Raw genomic sequence first — 20,232 nt, 5'->3', positions numbered from 1 at the left:
TCCACAGCCTGGGTTCATTGACATCAACGCTCCAGGGACAGCCATGGAATCAGAGCTGTATAGCTGCTACTTCACTGGCCTCCTTGTGGCACTGCTATAAGCACATCCAGGGGCCTTTCATCTGCAAGGTTAATACAAATACATGAACAACTTCACAGTCCGTCCAAGTAAGGCCAGATAAATGTGACTGTAAACAAGAAAGATGTGACACTTTGAGGCAGATGAATGCCTTGCAAAGCACATTGTGATCTCTACAAGCGAATACTATATACAATAAATATATTATTCAGAAACCAGCCTGTGATCCCATCTGACAGACATTTAACAACAAATCATTTAGTTACTTTTATACAGTATAGCAGTTGAAACATTGGTAGAGCCAATCTTGGCTGCCAGAGTAAGAGGTGGGGAAGACACTGGACATGCTGCCAATCAATAACAGGGCTATTTCACTAAAACAGCAAATATAACAAATCTCAATATTTGGGGAAGTTATAATAAATGTAATAAAGTACACATTATATTATTTTACTATTCTTACATCACTGGGTGGTGCACAGACAGTTATATTATAATCAATACATAAAACAACTTTAAATGGTTGTTTAGAAGTGTTGATGACATTGTCATCAATAATCTTGCTCTGTTCACGCTCTTTCAGTTCTTACTGGAGGTTTTGCAAATAAAATCTTCTTGTGATAATCAATGTTGCTAAAATTCAGGTTGTGTTCACAAGGTTATTCAACAATGGGTGACGTGTCGGCACCAACAGCTCATCGACATCTACAGCCGCCTGCATCTCAGGGTGATTTTTACTATTTTTGGCACTATGCCACTTCAGAGCTTTTTACCTCCCTCATTGACCTCTGCCAGTGGAACACAGAACCAATTCCCCTTGGTCTGCTATTGTGACAGGCTGTTCTGTTCCTGAAAATGGTCCAGTACCCCTGAATGCAAAGCTGACTACATCACATAGGCCTGGTTTTTGGTGATTTTAGTATGGAAAGCTTCCACATGACAATCAACTTTGAAAAAAGAGAAGTCTGCCACAAATAAATACTAGCAGAAAATGCCATGTTGCTACTTTTGTTTATTGACATAATTCTCTACATTTATTTCATCTTTATTTAATTAGAACCTCTAATGTAAAACTCTGAATGACTAGCGTTTCTTAACCAGTTTAACAATCTGTGGCCGTTTTGATTAGTTCATTATTTTATCAATGGTTGCTATTGCTTTTTAACTTTAGAATTTGTATTCCCACACCAACAGTGACTGAATCCTTCAGGATGAAGCTGGGACAAAAACAGCTTCACTCTTTCTCATCTTCTTATGTGTTTGCTGCATTACAGCAAGTGTTGTGCAAGAATACACCAAAAGAGCTTTGTTCAGTGAATTCAGTGGCACATATTCTGACAAATAAGTTACAGGATTCCAGCCATAATAACTCCCTGGATGTTTTCACACTTCAAGGTGTTTGAGCCTATAAAGATATGTTCTGAGATTCTCTCCAGACTAGTATCTCTGCGTCCTGCACACATAAATGGAAAAAGTAACAGAACCCTATGGCTTTTATAGCTTTTCCAAATGATAATTGACATGATGAGTCAAATTCTGATCATAATATGATTCCTTTTTTAGGGTTTGTGACACTCAGAAAAATCTAAAACTTAAAATTTACAGCCACTCCTCCTTGATTTTCGATTGGGCCCCTACGCATCACGTGATCAACGCAGAAATTATAGTAACGCGATTTGGCTACTAGAGCCAATTTGCCACCAAGCCCACAACTGATCTTTGGGGCTTCTGTACCCAGCTGAGAAGCACATCGCATCACGTATGACATTATGACTGACCTTTACTGGTAGTGTTAGCAAAAATAGAAATACCACACTGCACAATCTACATCACTTCAGTGCTGTCACTAGGACACGTTTTTATTAATAAACCTGATTTCCCCGTGTATAACTACAACCAAACAGAACATCCTCACTGTGAACGTACTGACAGAAAAAGATTATCAGAGCAGTCATTAGAGTCTGATAGAGTCTGAAAAAAGCGTTTTAGATACATGTTAATAATTAATCTTTCCACTGCTAATTGGCCAATTGATGAGCGTGTTAGTCCCTGGTAAAACTCAGTATGCTAATTTGACACAACAACCTGGACACATGTGCCATTTAAAACTCAACAAAACAATTACAATTATAGCCTTTATTAATTATGCTGGTTAACCTTTTGTGAGCAGAATCTGTTTCATAGCACATCACTGATTGGAGAAATTACACTCTGCAACTGTCCCCTGTTGAAACTGTATCCATCCTTCAATTGAAATGTGAGGATCCCTCTTATTCTTCACTTCTTTCTTTCTCGTTGTCAACGGCTTCTTTGTTTGTCAGCATGCATTTTGTAGACTAATATTTTTTGTTTTCGGCCCATCCACTTTTTCTTTTCAATAATTGGGTTATAGATGCTCAGGAGACAAGACTTTGTAAACACAAAGCCCGAGGCGGTGATGCTGATGTGACGAGTTCAGGTCAGAGATAAATGATAAAGTTTATGCCACAAAATACATTTTAAAATGCCTTACAGTGCGCGGGATACATGTAGAAGCAGACTGATTTACATTTATAACTGTAAGCAAACCTGCAGGAAGCCATTTAATCGTTACAAAAATCATAAAGATAAAGTTTTATGCAAAACTATTAAACATTTGCATTTAATGCAAACGAAATAGTTGATAGAATCACTGCAGTCATTGCCACTGTGGCTGGGTGAAGAGAGCTGATAAGTGAGTGTGTGATGTGGCAGGGAAAAGGCTAATGTCCGTGTGTGTGTGTGTGAGAGAGAGGGAGAAAAGGAGAGAGAGAGAGAGAGAGAGAGAGAGAGGGAGAGAGAGAGACGCAGGTGGAAAGGGGGAGGGGTCTGGGGTGGTCCAGACAGTCGGTCCTTGTGTACCTCACACTCTCAGCCTCTGCGCATCATTTAAGGAAACCCAGCCGTCGCCTCCCCCCGGTCAGCCTCACCGCCTGGTTGCTTAATAATAACGCACGTACTGCCACGTTAATTTGCCACTTTTTCTCTTTTTTTGTCTGTGTCTGGAGCCAAACGTTCAACTTACTTGCACCACCACCTTTGTATGGAAAATACGGCTCTGCCAAGCGCATGAATTCTCTCCTCCATGCGAAGAAGCGCACGGAGAAAAGACGTGTGGGAGCCCAGCCGCGATTCATGGAGGCATAGCGCATCATGATAATTCCACCAACGAGGTATATCGATAACAAGTGTGAATTACTTTGCTGTGCTAAACTAGAGAATGTGCACAGGCTTTATTTCATATACTGCTTGTTGGAGCACTTGCCGCTGGGTGGGATGCGTTCATTTGTTCTATGTTGTCTTATCAGCATTAGTGAGAATGTCTGCATCGCGGAAAATCTCTGTCAGGAAGCCTTCCAGCTGCAGTATAGTGAGCTTTATTTTATTCAAAATGTCTATGAGTAGAAGGAATTGATGCTCTTTTTAAGCATAAGTCGCCTCCGTTGCTGTCTGTGGCCATGGGAGTCAGTATTTATATTGTTGCAAAAATAAGCAAACCATCAACACTGTCAGCTCTCCAAGACACACAGAAGACTGAAGGCTATGGAGAATATATGTTTCTCTGCTTTTATGGCAGTTTTGAGATACAGAGTCGAATAAGATATACTGATGCAGGATTTCTATTTTGTCATGCATGGCTTCTAAAGTGATGATGGTGAGCTTATATTTTACTTACACCATCAATGCTCCCTGTGTGCTAAGGCCATTGCATATAATACTACAGGATTATTTAAAAAGTCCGATCCTGACAGAGACAGATTTTCTATGCAAGTATCTAATTTTTCATTTGCAGCATCGTTTCCCCTTGACATGACATTGGCATTGAAGCTTGAAACTACTGTTTTGTCTAAATTGACTTTTTTGTTTGTTGATGAAAGATGCTTGGACTTTTCCATCAGGTCAAACAAGGTCCTTGGTGTAGATGCAGTAGAGAGTCAGAAAGGGTGAGTGTAAGGGGTTTAATGCACTTTGGTCTTGAAGTATGGGGTACTTGGTGACGTACTCTGTGTTCTGTGTCCTAAACTATTTTTGAACTCATAAGCACATACAGAGAATTGCTCTAATATTCCAGTAAAAGCTATTTTAAAACACTGGTGCATGGAAACAACAAAAACTGTTGCCATTCGTATGTTCTGGAAACTGCCTGTTTTGTCTTTCATTTCACTGAGGTCTGGGGTGTCATGTTTTCGCAGTCACTGTCAGATGACTGGAAAGCAACCAAAAGTCAAGGGCTCGGACCTGCCTTCTTTATCAGATGTAATTTTGTCCAATTAGGCCGTAGCAACAGAAGGTGAAACAGGAGTCCAATTCCACCGTTATATTGATACAGCAGATTTTATTTTACTGCAATTTGTTCTTTCATTTTCAATATTTATCTGGAAACCTGCCTCCATATAAGTACCAACGTGAATGACAATACAGTCTTTTGGGCCAAGGATCATAAATAAAATGTAGCCCATTCAGCTCGCTGATGACTCATACTCAGTTCTATAAGTCAGTTAAAAAACAAGTTGTCCCAGTATTAATTAATATATTTAAATGAAGTTTTATTGCGTTTTATTCTTTCTCTGCTGCTCTGTGTCGTTTCCAAAGATGTAAGATAATAGTGATTTTCGGGCAATCAGAGCTACTCTGTAATATTTTATATGTAATTTATGTAAGATTTTATAACATGGAGAAAGTTATTCACAGAACTGTTTGAACCACAAATGAGACAAATAACAATAAAGTGATTTGAAATTACAAAAAGACATAAAATTCTTTGTTTCACAGGGAGGACCTGGCATGGACCGCTGTGTCTAAATGAAGTGGTTCAGCCATGCAATGTTCCTGGAAGGCAGTGATTCTGTTGGCCTTGGCCTCCATTGCCATCCAGTACACGGCCATCCGGACTCTTACCTCCAAGCCTTTCCAGCTCTGCCCATTGCCCAGCCCCCAGAACTGTGGTCTCGGGGGCCAGGAGACAGAATCTCCCTTTGAGCGAGGAGCAGCAGGCAGTGGAGGCTGTGATGATTACCCTTACTTTTCCACCAATGCCACACGTAAAACACACATCCTGGTTCTGGCCACCACCCGTAGTGGCTCCTCATTTGTTGGCCAGCTGCTCAACCAGAACCAGGAGGTGTTTTACCTTTTTGAGCCTCTGTATCATGTTCAGACTACGCTGATTCCACGTCTGTCACACAGCCGCAATGCTGCAGACCGGCGTGTGATGCTGGGTGCCAGTCGAGACCTCCTGCGTAGCTTGTACGGTTGCGATCTGTATTTCCTGGAGAGTTATATCAAACCGACGCCAACGAACCACACAACAGATAAACTGTTCCGTCGTGGTGCCAGCCGAGCATTGTGCCAGCAACCTGTGTGTGATGCCTTTGGACCTGCTGATATCAATGTGGAAGAAGGGGACTGCGTGAAGAAATGTGCAGCTCTAAACATGACCTTAGCGACGGAGGCATGCCGCGAGAAACGGCACATAGCAATCAAAATTGTTCGTGTCCCGGAGATCGGAGATCTACGTGCTTTAGTGGAAGACCCACGGCTGAACATTAAAGTGATTCAACTTGTCAGAGACCCACGTGGCATCCTGTCATCACGGATTGAGACATTCAGGGATACGTATCGTCTCTGGCGTATTTGGAGGGCCACGGGGAGAAGGCCATATAATCTGGACTTGAGTCAGCTCACGGTTGTCTGTGAAGACTTTCTCAGTTCTGTTTCAACTGGTCTCAGCCATCCCTACTGGTTGAAAGGGAAATACATGCTGGTTCGGTATGAGGATTTAGCTAGAAATCCCCTTCTAAAAACAAAGGAGATCTATGACTATCTGGGGCTGCCTATGGATAAAAACGTGGAAGACTGGATACATGCAAACACTCGGGGCAGCAATGAGCCCTCAGCAAAACACAAGTTTGGTACAGTGAGAGATTCAGCCGCTAATGCAGAGAGCTGGCGTTTGAAACTGTCTTACGACATGGTAGAATACACACAGACTGTTTGTCAGAAAGTACTCCACCAGCTGGGCTACAAGGCTGTAAAATCAGTAGAGGAATTGAAAAATATGTCACTCTCACTGGTACAGGACAAAACTTTTGTACCTTTTTTGTAACAAAGATAGTTCTCTAATGACTATTTTTGATATATTTATAATTGTTGCCTTATCATTTCATTAGTTTGTTGGTTTTTCTTTCTGTACTTCATTTCTTCAACGTTGCACTAAACTTTAAACATTTTTAATGCACCGAATGAACTACAGACGATTCCCCAATGTTCCAAAACAGCACACTTTACACACAAAGTAATCCAACAAGCTAGTTTACAGATGTCTCATTATTTAATTTGCTCCATGCATAGAAGCAAGGCAAGGTACTGTCTTCATTAATGTCCTGTATGCAAGCTGTTCAACTAAAGTGAAATGTTGCCCTTCAAAAACATATGAAAGGAGTCGGGAGGGGTTCAGCAAAGCAGACATGTTCTTTTAGATCTGTAATTGCAAATTTGGACTGTATAAGACCTACTGTGCAATAAATAGTGAATGTTGCAGTCAACCTTTACCAATATGGCATTTCTATCCACGTGGGAAGAGATGAGATACTTCTGACAGATGCCACGCTTGTGAAAGATAATTGCAGGCAATTAATAGGCTCTCAAGTTAAAGGGACAGAATCCCACCGGAGGTCACGAGTGTATCATCAGAGGATTTACAACCATCTGTGATAGCAAAACACACACTAATAAGAGGTAATACTGAAATCTTCATTACTATAGGTGTTTAGAGAATACATGATGTTTAAAGACTTCAGCATTTAAAAAAAGAATGTACAGTAGGTTGCAATCCAAGTAGATGCTGAAGCGTTCTAATGAAGTACTGTATTTGTCAACTTAATTGATTGTGTTATTTATTTTTAATGCCTTTAATCAATTTATTCTCAATCATTCAGTATGAAATTTATGCAGCCTTTCCTGTCTTCATTTGAACATGTTTATGCCACTGTCAACCACTGACACTATAAAATTAAGTCATCTGATTTTCTTTTTTTAATTTCCCAGTGAAGATAAGAAAAAAGAAAACATGCCTAAATATAAATAGTGTACTCTATGCATTTGCTCTCAAGTATGGCTCCTTCGACAGTTCATGTTGCTTCTATGTTTATCTTGCACATGAAAGATTCATGACTGAGGAAGATGTCTTTGTAGAACAGGTTGCACTGCAGGGTCCTATTTTTTTCCAGGATGTGTGGTAAATACTGTTCTGTACAATGCAACCACATTCATAAAGTATATGTACAGTGGATGATTTATGTAGAGTATTTCATTAATGACTGTGCACAATTGGAGACAAAGCCTCTGATCATTATCACAGCAGTTGAAATACTGTTTCAGTCAGAAGATTTTAAGGTTAGTGCTGTAATCCGGTACACTACAGTCTAGTAAAGCAATGTGTCCATCTTTTTTTGTCCTACTCAATAGTTCCCAAAGCAAAATGTTATTTGTTTTTATTTATTGCTGAACTAAAATAGGCTTTTGGTTTTCTAATCCAATCCACACAACATTCCTGAACTCAAGCACAAATAAAATTTAAATAATTGCCAGACTTACTCGTTGTAAAATGAATCATAATAGAAGCTGTGTAATACTGATGGACTCCTGGACCATTATTGGCGCTAAAGTAAATATGGATTTGAGATCACCAACTGGCACAAACATAACAGTGTTTCTGGTAAACATTCCAACAGTTGGTTTATATTTAACTGTGTGTGTTTACCAGCTTATGCCCTGGCTAGTTTGAACAAATTTCTCTCCAGTTAGTGTGCATAATGCATCATTTTGTGCTACGCACTGTATTTAGAAACATCTCTCTCTGCTACTTTAACAGCTAAAATTTAATGTCATTTTGCAATAGGTAGCAACAAAACTGTCAAGGATGTGTGGAAGGATGCACCTGTAAAAAGCAGCACCTTTCAGAGTGATTATTGGTAAACACTGAACTTAATATGATGAGCATGGTGCATTTAAGACTTCACTCACATGGCACAAAAAAAAACAAGACAGCTTATTTTAGGGGTAGAAATAATTCATGACTGTATTTTTTTTTTACAAAATTAAATCAAGACTAAGGAAGAAGTAATTACACATAATAAATGTTACTTTTTATCCAGTGGAGGTGCAACCATGCTGCAGCTCTGATAAATGAGCAACTACAGTACGTCTCCGATTGTCACCCTGATGAAACTCTTGAATTTTTAGATTTTCTGTCAGTTAAGCCTTTTACAAATCTGACATTGAATTTAGATTTTTTTTAATGCCAAGCTGCAGTGAAATAGCATTGGAAGACACCCATTGATTTCCAGGCAATGGCCACTTGTTTACCCATAAGATATAAACCTTGTGAATGGAGCATCACACGCCTGGCCTCATCAGTATTGGTGACCGGATGTCCATTGAGATGCAGAGCACAAACCTTTGATCCTCCTCTGTGCTGAGGCTGGAGGCAAACTCTCTCTCTTTCTCTCTCTCTCTCTGTCTCTCTCTCTCTGTGTCTCTCTGTCTATCTCTCTTTCTCTCTCTGTGGCTCTCTCTTTCTCTTTCTCTTTCTCTCTGCCAGTGCTTTCTCTATCATCCACCTCTTTCTTTCTTACAGAACTCTCAGGGGATTGTTCCTTTGCTTCAGTGCTTACTCTCTGTTTTTCACTTTGCCTCTGAATCTTCTGGATGTGCTTGTCATTTTTTGAAAAAGGCAGCAAAGCTGGGCTTATGTACATAGAAATATTTTAGCAATTAAATTAATAATTTGAGATTTTGGGAAATGTGTCTATTTGCTAATATAATTGATTAAATGAATGTGTTTACCAGAATTTAAAACTTTTCCTTAAAAAACAAGTTGTTGTGGAGCAGTCAGTATTAAGCCTGTAAATATAGTGCCAGTAAATCTCTTATTATGGTCATACATTTATTCAAAAATGCATCTATCTAATTTACTTATTGTAAAATGATGGGAACTAATATAATTCGACAGTTTGGCAATAGTCCCACAGTTGAACATACACAGTTTTGAGCTGATAACTCAACTTCGCTCATTGTTTCTAACAGTGGACTTATACTAGTAACCTTCACACACAGTTTGCAGCCTACTTTCCATTTGTGTTCCAATGTGTTGGTGTATCTCTGGGCTTTTGTTGAGCCCCTTATGTTGTTTATTGTGTCCCAGGGCTGAACATATGGTTCAAAAGCCTCTGGAAGAAAGTACAGCAAATCCCCCTCTTCCTGCGTAAGTCTCACTCTCTCTCTTTTCTCTTTTTTATTCTTATCCCCTCATAATGTGACCTTAAAAATCTGACCCTGTGTGACTGCATGACAGGGCAGAAAGACATTTGCTGCATTGTGTCCACTGTTTACTGAGCTGAACTGACAGAACACATCCTGATAGCTAAACTACATGTTAGTAAACAAACGCTGCTGAAAGACTATATTTTTTAAGAGTGTGCAGCAATAAAGTGTTAAGCAAAGGAAGTCTGAGAGGATGCTGTTAGTACTTCACACATTTCTTCTCATTTGTATACGTGTGTGTGTCTGTTTGTGTGTGTGTGTGTAAATCTGTGAGCATGTAACTGTTTCCATTCTACTGTTTAGTCATATTATAGTTCACTGAATAGTTCACTGAACAGACCAAACCATGTGAATTATTGCACTTAAATAAGTCAGTGTCACGCTGCCTGCATAGGGCATGTGTTTTGAAAGCATTACTATGTCCTGACAAGCATGTATAGTTTTTGACCCTTCAGCGAGTCACCTGTGTGAATGATTTGTGATGGCATTAGACTCTGAATCTCAGCAGCTTAAATAAGTCAATCAGTCGTTTCTCGGGTGACCACTGATGTTCCTCCCAGCACCGTACTATGAATGAGAGCTGAGCACTGCAATCAAAACTATTCATGTGAAAATCATGAGATTGCTTTGTTCGACATTTCTGCACAGGTTGTCCAGGTTGTTATTTGATTGCTGGTAAAATGGCAGTGGGGGGGTTTACGAGCTGGGTTTTCTCAGAAGCAATATGAGGAGCTTAATTGAAGCTGTCAGCAGATCAGCAAAAGAAAGTCATAGCAACCAGGTCATTATACACTGTAGTTAGCAATCCAGTGCACCACGAGAGCAGCTTTGAATTGAAATACTAAAAAATAAAATATTCTAACTGATTCATCCCCGTAGGTAATATATTTTTATGGTTGGATTAAAATCAAATCCCAACTTTAGGTCATTTTTGGACATTAGCACATTTACTGCTGGATACTTTTACTGCTGCACAAAGCATGTTTACTAAAACAATTCAAAGTGTAAAATTGATATAAAACATAACTTGGAATATGATCACTGAATAAATTACTTATTATTACTATATTATTATTATTACTTAATTCATATTAATCTATTTTGTCATACTTAAGATTGAATATATTAAACCACGTCTCACAGCGTGTATGATCTTATTTAGAAATGAAAAGAGGAAAAACTGAAAATTACTATCCCATAAATGCTAGGAGCTACAGCTGCAACTGTCTTGCGTAGGTTACGATCTCTCTCTCTCTCTCTCTCTCTCACTCCCCCTCTCTCTCTCTCTCTCTGTCTCTCTCTTTCTCGTTTCCTCTCTCTGTTTATCTCGCTCTTGCACACACACATGCATACACATACATTCACACTGAGGAGCCATTGATGGTTAATTCCCCCGTGGAAATGTGGGTATAGGTGAGTGAGAGGGTGTGTGTGCGTTAGTGTGTATTTGTGCTTGCAGCAGTGATTGGGCTGGTCAGTGCAGCTGACGTCACTGTGGTCAGCTGTGGCTCTGTAGCCTTTCTGCCTTTGCTCAAATTCTCCCTTAAGCTGGCCTGAAAAGCCAAAATGAGATTAGAACACAAGTATGAGCAGTCATGATCCAAAAATGAAGCTCTCAGAGCTCAGGGAATATAGCAATCATGGAAATATTTAGTTGTGACATAGCGTGAGGTTATTTAATTCACAAATAAATAGCAAATATGTGCTGTGAACACATTGTGTTTTACTACCAGCACAACATGACCGAGTAATCCTGGGTGGTGGGGTATATATGTCTGGCCAAGGGCGTAAATCCCGATCAAACTCTCCCCTACCAAGCACACATTTGTTTTCTCAGACATTGGGGCTGTAAATCAGTGCTCTAAGAGGTGCAGTGATGGAGTGGTGAATGAAAGCAGTGATGCAGGTCTGGAAAATATGTAATGAAAGCATCATGGCATCTATTTTTAACATACAGGAGCTTTCCCATCTGCATCCACATGTAGGAAATAAGTACAGGAATATTTTTCTAGGTAGGATAATCATTCATAGTGGGGATTTATCTGCAACGTCAGACAGCCTTGCAGCGTAATTTGTACGTTTGTATGTTTGATTTGCATGTGATAACTGCTAGGCCTTAGTATAAGAGGGCTTATATTCAACATATTAAGCCAGTGAGATTGTTTAGAAGTAAAACACTTAGAAACATAGAAAACAACTCCTCACATCACAGACTGGTCTATTTCAGCTTTGTCAACTAGTAATATTATGATGCATATAAATACCAATGGGAAAAATGTTCATCTGATGCCTTTAACCCTATTTCTTTTCCTCAAAGCTCATTAGGATTGTTTGACTTCTTAAATATAAAAGAAACAGTCTCCGTCTAATGTAGTGGAATAGTGATTTAAGTGATTAAATTGCACAAGTCACAATAATAGTTGTATTAAATTGTGTGTTTCAGGTGTAAATACAATTTATTTATATGTAGCCTACTTGTTTTCACTTAAAGATTTAGTATTTTCTTTAACACTGTTTCTACTCTAGGTTTTTGCCAAGTGAAATAGTATAAAAGATTAATATTCCTTGAATGAGCACCACTTCATAGAGAATGGCTTTAAGTTTTTTTCCCACAGCCTGAGTGTACAGCACATACTCCAGAGAGCTTCTTAACTCACTTTCCTATGTAATCATTTTAGTACCCCTCATTAATTGTCTCATGATGAAATATCATAGCTTACAGTGGTTACTGTGTTATTACATGGACTTCTTTAGTAATATTATGTGTTAAAACCTGACCAAAACAGTCTTTTTCATGGCTTGCTACATTTCCTTATAGGGTTATAGGGTTAAACACGTAAAACCTGTATTAACTGGGCTGTAATTTGTATTGTATTTTTTATAGAAATGTTGCGGAAAAGGGGAGATATTGGCTCTGTTGGTAGAGTGGGCGCCCCGCTCTTCACGACCACATGTTGAAGTGTCTCTGGGCAAGACGCTGAACCCCCAACATTCCCAACCCCAACCGTGCGGTGCTGGTCCCAAGCCCGGTAGAAATTGGGGAGAGTTGCATCAGGAAGGGCATCAAAAGCTGTGCCAAATCAACACACGGACTAACGATCCACTGTGACGACCCTGAACTCCACAAAAAAAAAAGAAAGAGGAAATTATAATTTCCCACTGTTGTTACATATTTATTTTGTACATCCCCACAATAAGAAAAATAGAGGTAGAGCTATGAAACACTCAAATAAACATGCAGAGAATATAAGATTGTATGTAGTTGCAGAAGTGCAGGTTTTTAAAGGGATTAGTCAGCCTAGAAATAATCTTCTACTCCAATTACCAGCAGTAGCTTGCACTTTTGACACCAGGTAAAGAATATCCCTTGATTCGTGTTATTTGCACTTTATTTGCAACCGGCCTCTATTGAAAGGGAAGTATTTCACCACTTTTCATTTATCCAGTTTTCAAGATCTCGAAGCTGCTGTCACACTATCTTGTTTTTAGCTCCAAGTTACTGTCAAAAGCAATGTGCTTTGTAACAGCGCTTTAGGCAATTCTGTGATGATACAGAACATTACCAGATTCAAACTGCCACTAAAACCCCTAAAGATGAAACTGGTGCCCTGGTGCATTAAGTGCAGATTTGAGCAAATTTATGCCACGTTACATAAACCAAAGGCTGCAGATGATGTTAAAGCTTGAGAGGATACACACACATCGTGTTAACATACGGTGTGTTTGTCTGATCCTGGGTTTATTTGTGGCTAGTGTATGCATATGTTTTGACAAATCAATTACCAGTTAGCAAGCTTTCGAAGATCATCTTCAAAGTTCATAAAGAAATCAAAGTAGTACCCGGTACTTAACATGTAATTCTTGCCATAGTAATCCCCCTTTAACTGCCTGACTGACAGTTCAGGTGATGATTGCAGACACTGGGTTTGCAGTCTTTCCATGCCCGGATGTGAGCCCAGATACTGTCAATACTTTATCAGATTTTCATGTTGTCTGAAAACTAGGGAAAACATTTTTCTTCATATCTCTTTCCACTGTCTAGCAATCATATTGTAATAGTTGGATATCACCAAAATTTGGATAGTCGTGTATGGTCCTGCTCCTGCTTTTCCCTATGGTAGCATCCGGATGTGAAAACTTTAGAAAACGTTTGCACAGTAAATATCAAAATCGGCCAAGTTTGTGAACATGATTAATGTTGATTGGTGCTTTCACCCGAACCTGATGAAGGTCTCGCACTGAAATGTCTTGGTAAAATAAAAAAAAATTATATATATCTTCTTCTATGGATTCATTGCTATGATCAATATCTTTAGAAGATGTAGTATTGTGATCCACTAGTATAACCATTTCATTTAATTTCAATAATAAGATACATAATAATAATAATAATCAGTTGCATTTTGTGTGGCATTTTTTAGCTCGGTGTGAAATCAGTTTTCATTTACCTTTGTCAATCCCTTGTATTTTGTTACCTTAGAGGATCCTGGCCTGCAGGACAAACAAAAGCAACCTTTTCTCCTCCCACTGTACATTATTTAGTACCCACAATCACCTCGTCTTCCTCTCCTGTCCCAGTTATTTTGGTAGAGTAGAGCTGTGACTCAGCGCTGACTGGGTAACGGAGGTGTCGAGTCCTTGAAATGTAAGGATGGTGTATGCCCGTTGGCAGTGTTTGCAGGTGCTGAACGCACAACCGTAGCACTGGGTAGTAACATTATGTGGCACATACTTGTGTCATACAATTAGGATCATCCACATTTACACTTACACACTCTTACGTGCACGCACATGCTCGAGGCGGTCTGTGTCAGACCTATTTTTTGGAGTTAAACCTTGATAACCTCATTCACTCAGAATTTCAGCACCATTTGACGTTTCTTTATAAAATATTAACTGTATATGTTATGTCGCTTAGAAACTAGGCACTGGGTGGTTTAATACATACAATTTTAATAATGACTGTAATCTTTTTCCTTACATTAAATGTTTGTAGCTGCTATTGACCCCAGCCACCTCTTCCTGCATCTGCTGTTGATAATGTACTAACTCAATCATTAAATCTGAGCATAATACAGCCAGCGTTTATGTTTCCTACAAACATATGCCGCTTTCATTAGTTATATATAAACATATCTAAACATTTCTTATATCTAAACACTGTTGGAGTGATCATTTGTCCATCTTTGCATATGCTTTAAATTTTGTCTAATGGCTGTCTAACATCTGTCAGTAACTACATAATTATTAAGTTACAGAAAAGCAAACTTTATCACATTCTTAATCGAAATATTAAATGTGTCAGAACCTCCACGAGGGAAATACAGTAGTATTGTTATGCTCTTTAAAGAGAAGTGCCCTATACTATGAATGACATTATTATTGTCACCTTACACATTTTGATGATTCTATATGAAAAATCTAATCCACTTTTTTACAATATGCTTAATAAAATAGAAAAAAACTCCTCTGCCAATACTATTCACTTATGTTCTATATATACCAATATCACTGGGCAGCGAATACAATAAGGTTAAATTTCAATGATTTTCTGCTTTAATATCCTGTCTGCAGATGCATCCTCCTCACTTTCTCCTTCTCAGATCAATTTGCTGTGGTTGCTTTATTGGCAAAAACAAGGAAAAATTCTGGCAAGGGAAAGCCTGTTACATACATACCACGTGTCAAACCTCCCTTTTTGGCTGTTTTCAGGTCATTCATTACAGCAACAGCTGTAGAGAGTGATATATTTAGAAACTTCAGAAAGGAAGAGAGGAAGCTCCTCTACTGAGGTTGATAGCACTAAATGGAGAAAACAAAAAAGGGAAAAATGAAATGTGCCCACATGTCAGATGTTGAGGTTCTATAACAGCCACATAATCGGTGGCAGTTAGGCCGGTGTAATGTGCTATATTTTTGGGTCCAGTTCAAGAGCTACATGCACTGCAGTATTCTGAACTGTCGAGATTGGAGCAGAAAAGCTTGTGTAATAGTATATTACAGTAAAACACATTCATCTACACAGTTTTTAAATTACATATATTACATGAAAAATACATCAATAACTGATCCTGTGACTTTTGCTCAGAAAAGGAGAATTTATTTAGTCATGTTTTAAGACAAAAGCTACAGGTTAAACCAGTCCTATTTTAAGTCAAATACACCAGAGGGCTGAGAGAGATGTACCTGAAACAAGCTGAGGTTCAGTGTTTGGACAAAGTGTAATAAAAAAAGGATTAACAGTGTCTTTTGCCGACCCACTCCCTTCGCAACTGCTTTCCTCTATAGCAGCTGTTTTCCCATTTCCTTCTTACTACTATCTTGTACAAACGAATTCAAACACCCAGCATAATCAGCACTGGAACTTACTTTCCAGGGAGAAAATTGTGTTAATCCACTGGTTAACAACCAAGAAAGCATTACTGACTTGGGATGAAGCTATAGAGCACATGGCCTCTGCCTGTGCATAGCTGAAAAGAAAATCTTGTGGCATGCCTTTTAGCTTTAAAATAAAATAAAATCTATATCTGTTGTTACACGAAACATGTTTGTTTCATACGGTTTACCAGAAGAACCACAGTACCAAGAGCTGTTTCATAGTGTCAGTGCCAGAGAACAACCCCAGAAATGAGGAGGTATTAATAATATTTCTTTTTATTGGTTTTCTTATGATAAAAAAAATCTAGCAACATATCTTCATACCTTATGATTGTGGTTGCATTAAGCTGCTCATAATTAGTCAGTTGCAATTTAATTCAGGGGCATCTAGACTTCCTCAAAGAGTCTGGGTCATCTTGCGGGATGACATGTATGACATGTATCTGGCTTGGCTGCTATTTCCAGTGCTTTTACAGCCGTTCCCTGGGTCATCAAAGAGTAACCAATATATCCACAGCACACAGTTTGTAGTGGGCAGCAGCAGGGGCTCGATGACAGGATGATGCATCACATGACCTTCATGATTTAGTGACCCTGGCAACATTTGTTTCTCAGCTTGAAAAGACCACATGCAGCAATCACCAGGACATGGTGGACATCTGTGGTTTCTCCATCATGTAGAGGGCACCAAGGAACATATTTTATGGGTTTGTGCCTGTGTGTTTTTGTAGGATCATTTGTGTGGGTTCAGGGAGAGGTTGGTCCACTTGTGGTACTGCCAATGCTCTGCATGCGAACCTCTTTCCCTCCAGCCTCCTTCTGCTCTTTAATTGCAGCAGGTTCACAATCTGACTGGGTTCATGCTTGGGTGAATGTGTGTTTTGTTTTACATTTCCTGATTAAAAATCATGAACTAATCTGGCATTTTCTTTTGAATGGTACTTTATATTTCAGCACAGAGATAGATGTTGTGTGATTACTGTGTTGGTCTGCACTGTTTGCTGTGTGCGTGTGTGCGTGTGTGTGTCAGACTGTGTGCATGAGTGTATCTTTTTAGCCAATTTCCCCAGGCACAACCTGCAACACTGATTTAATGGATCAATCCACACCTTGCAGGTAGACCAGATGGGTATCATTTTGACTTCAAAATTCTAGGTTGTGCCTGCCAGAGTTGGTTTTTATGTGACAAGCTAAAAACCAATAAATAAAAATAAATAAATAAGGCCCACTGATTCAGAATGCATCTATTCAGAAATAAAAATGGTGTCTCACGAAGAGAGCATACCATCCTGTGAACAGGACTCAATGTTATCTGCCTCCCATTTCGGGGGACATTTTATTTAGCTTATACCTGACCAAATGAGACAATGCTCTAGTGCAGCAGCAATACCTATGCTAAATCTAAATGGTTCTTCCCCATATTGCAGTAAACTATGTATAAAGCACCTACATACATAATGGTACTACAGCTTCCTAACAGTATGTAATGGCCCGTGCATTTTTACACTCTCAATCCTTAAATCTATAAATCACAGTGCATCAGCTGATTATTGCCAAATTGCCAAAGTGAGTGATTAGCAGAGTAACTGAAGCTTGACTTTATTTGAAGCTTAAATTTAGAAAATTTACACTAGACATAAGAGACATTGCAGCATCAAAAACAACAAAGCATGACGAATATGCACTGTAAATGTGTATAGTAAACCTAAATAACAAAGCAAGTTCACTAAAGATTTACAAAAATGTTGAGCTTCCTAGCTGGGGTAAAGTATTCAGTGAAAACACACATTGTTTTATCAGTTCCCTTAAAATGGCTTTTCTTTAGTGGTTTTAATTAGTTCTTATCAGACACTTGACCTGCCTGTAAATGCTGGTATGTGTAATTGTCTACAGTAATTGTCTGAACTAACCAAAATGAATTAACTTATCATGGGACGTTCCACTGTTGCCACTGCCCCGGTGAAACGTGTAGATATAAGTTGAAACAAATTATATCAAACGCCAACAGAACTGCTGAACTCCTGAAAATCTTTTTTGACCTTACTGGAATATCACCATGCCGTTTTTTGTTTTATTTATTTTTTTCATATTTTCCCCATCTTGGGTCAAGGCATTGGCCAGTTCTCCAGACTCCTCAGCCTAAACACATGGCTCTAGGCACATTTATCTTCACACAGACTTTTTTTATAGTATATAGACAAATTTACTCTTGTCTAGGAAAAATCTCTGTTTGAAGAACTCTTGTCCTTTAACATTATTAACCTGAACCCTGTCATTTTCAGTGTAAATTGGAACTGAAAATGACCAAACATAACTACTTTCTTTAAAAATATTTTCCGTTGATACTTGTGCTGAGTAAGGAAGGTTGTTATCTATGAGACTTAGCCAAGAAATTAAAGATTTCTGTAAAAGGTGTACACTATATTTGCCAGAGAGATGCTGCTCCATTAGTCTGGATCCATTCAGGACAGAAGACACAGTGGAAGACCTAGGTGCACATCCACCCAAAAAGACACATACTTACAAGTGTCCTCCTAGAAAAACAGATGCTTCACTGCTCACGAATTGACTGCATCATTGAATAAAACAAGAGAAAAAACCAGTGTGCGCAGATGCTGTAAGAAGCAGACGCAGGTCAACTGGCCTCATGGGAGGAAAAAAACAACTGAAGTTGACAAATTGTAAAAAAAGGTTGTTTGTGCATAAGAGATGCACAAACAGTGGGCTTTGGAAGGCATCCTCAATCAGGATAGATACCAATCCATACTGCAGAGCCATGCTATTCCCTCTGGACAATGACTGATTGAGGATAACTTTATCTTGCAGCAAGACAATGACCTCAAGAATTAAGAGAAGTAGCTGCTGGATACTCACATGAATGGTTTCATGTGAGTTCCAGCTCAATCACCACATCTTAACCCCTTCGAGCTGGTGTGGGAGAAGCTGGATCAAAGAGTTTGGAAACACTTCACAATCAGCACAGCAGACGTTTGGGAAGTATTGCATAAGGTGTCGGAGGAAATCGCACCTGAATATATGCAAAAACTCATCAGTAGAATGCCACAGATGTTTCTGGCAGTTATGGGTGAAAGTAAAGTTTAACAAGCAGATTTTATTTGACCCATTATTCTGTGCTCAAATATCCTGAAAGTTATTTCTTTTTGTTTCATTTTTGGGGGTTTTGTGATCCATATACAGCAATTTAATTAATAAAACTAACAAAACAGAAATACAAAAGTGTGTAGTTGTTTCCAAAACGTACACTTCTGACATGTATGCCATTTTGACTTTGAGGCTTCCAGCATTAACTTGCATTAATATATTTCTGTAAACTCTTCTAGCCATTTGGTTGAGGTGTTCCATGCATGCCCTGCCTGCTAACATATTGCAACCTTCTGTTATGTATGTGCTACGTTATCTCTGAGACGTTTTGCACAACCTGCACCTGGAATCCTGCTGGGTATGGTAGATCGCAGCCTGTCTTTCTTGTACTAAAAGCCTGTTCTGGTGCTGCTGGGATTGGTGCCTCTGTGTCTTTCAATTCAGCCTTGTCCAGCCACTGGTAGGATTTTTCAATATTACCACTTTGTATGTCTGCCGGTGGTACATACCACGTAGGGGTTTGTCCTTCTATGATGTTTCCAGCTCTTTCTGGTCTTGCTCCTCTGGTGTTCTGAAGTTTTGCCTCCCTCATTCATTTTTATAAATATAGCTGGTGAAAACTTAGAATGTATGGCACAGCTACTGTACTGTTTTGAATTAGATTTTACAGGTGTTTCTAATGTTGTGTGTAATTGTTGGGTGTGTATGTGTGTGTGTTTGTGTGTGTGTGTGTGTGTGTGTGTACGTAGTCATTTTCTTTTATTTGTCTTTCTGGATGGATGAGTGTCGCTGTTTTCACTTTTTAATTGTGTTAACCTGTACATAAGAGTTATTTTATATAAAGTTTGACATTTGACTCCCTGCTGATTGGCTGGCTTACCTTGTCTGGACATGAACAGAGACCAGTGCCACATTTCCTCACTTATTTTCCCTTGTTTTTTACTTGCTTATTCAATTTAAGATTACTAGTTATAATCGTCTGATCTTATAAACATGTTTTTCTAAATTGTACTGATTTCTTGAATAAATGAACTACTGTGGCTGATTAAGTTTATAAGAAACAAAACAAGCCGACTTTACAGCGTTAATTGTTTAAGACTTTGTAGTTTGAATAAAACATTCACGACAGGTTTCTCTGTGTTTTAGTGTACAGTATATTCAAGTGTTTATTTTCACAATAATTATATATTAACACAGTTGGTAGAAACAACCTCAGTCTTTCTTATGATTTTGGTATAAGGTTATCATGTTTAATGAAAAATTGACTGAGAAGGAATCTGTTTATTTTGAGTAAAGGGTACCCATTAAAGTTTATAGTTCAGGATAAGATTG

At 38.8% G+C, this 20,232-nt stretch overlaps 1 protein-coding gene across 2 annotated transcripts; it reads left to right on the top strand.

Moving 5' to 3' along the window:
• The first annotated feature begins 2,914 nt into the window (after positions 1 to 2,914).
• On the top strand, positions 2,915 to 19,800 carry LOC137117001 (carbohydrate sulfotransferase 1-like). Of its 2 annotated transcripts, XM_067495628.1 has the most exons (3): positions 2,915 to 3,269; positions 3,996 to 4,040; positions 4,870 to 19,800. In XM_067495628.1, exon 3 carries the CDS (start codon positions 4,916 to 4,918, stop codon positions 6,200 to 6,202), a length of 1,287 nt encoding a protein of 428 aa, XP_067351729.1. In that variant the 5' UTR covers positions 2,915 to 3,269; positions 3,996 to 4,040; positions 4,870 to 4,915; the 3' UTR covers positions 6,203 to 19,800. The 2 variants fall into 2 exon arrangements, with proteins under 2 accessions (XP_067351729.1, XP_067351728.1); XM_067495627.1 differs by lacking the exon at positions 3,996 to 4,040.
• Positions 19,801 to 20,232: the final 432 nt, after the last annotated feature.

Source organism: Channa argus, chromosome 2, assembly GCF_033026475.1.
Source record: "Channa argus isolate prfri chromosome 2, Channa argus male v1.0, whole genome shotgun sequence".
NCBI classification, from domain to species: Eukaryota; Metazoa; Chordata; class Actinopteri; order Anabantiformes; family Channidae; genus Channa; species Channa argus.
Note: the sequence above shows the minus strand (reverse complement) of the source record. Positions and strands in the feature narration are given on the sequence as shown.

What these genes read in the sequence shown, in the direction of transcription:
- LOC137117001 (XM_067495627.1), top strand. Translation starts at nt 4,916, where the DNA reads ATGCAATGTTCCTGGAAGGCAGTGATTCTGTTGGCCTTGGCCTCCATT.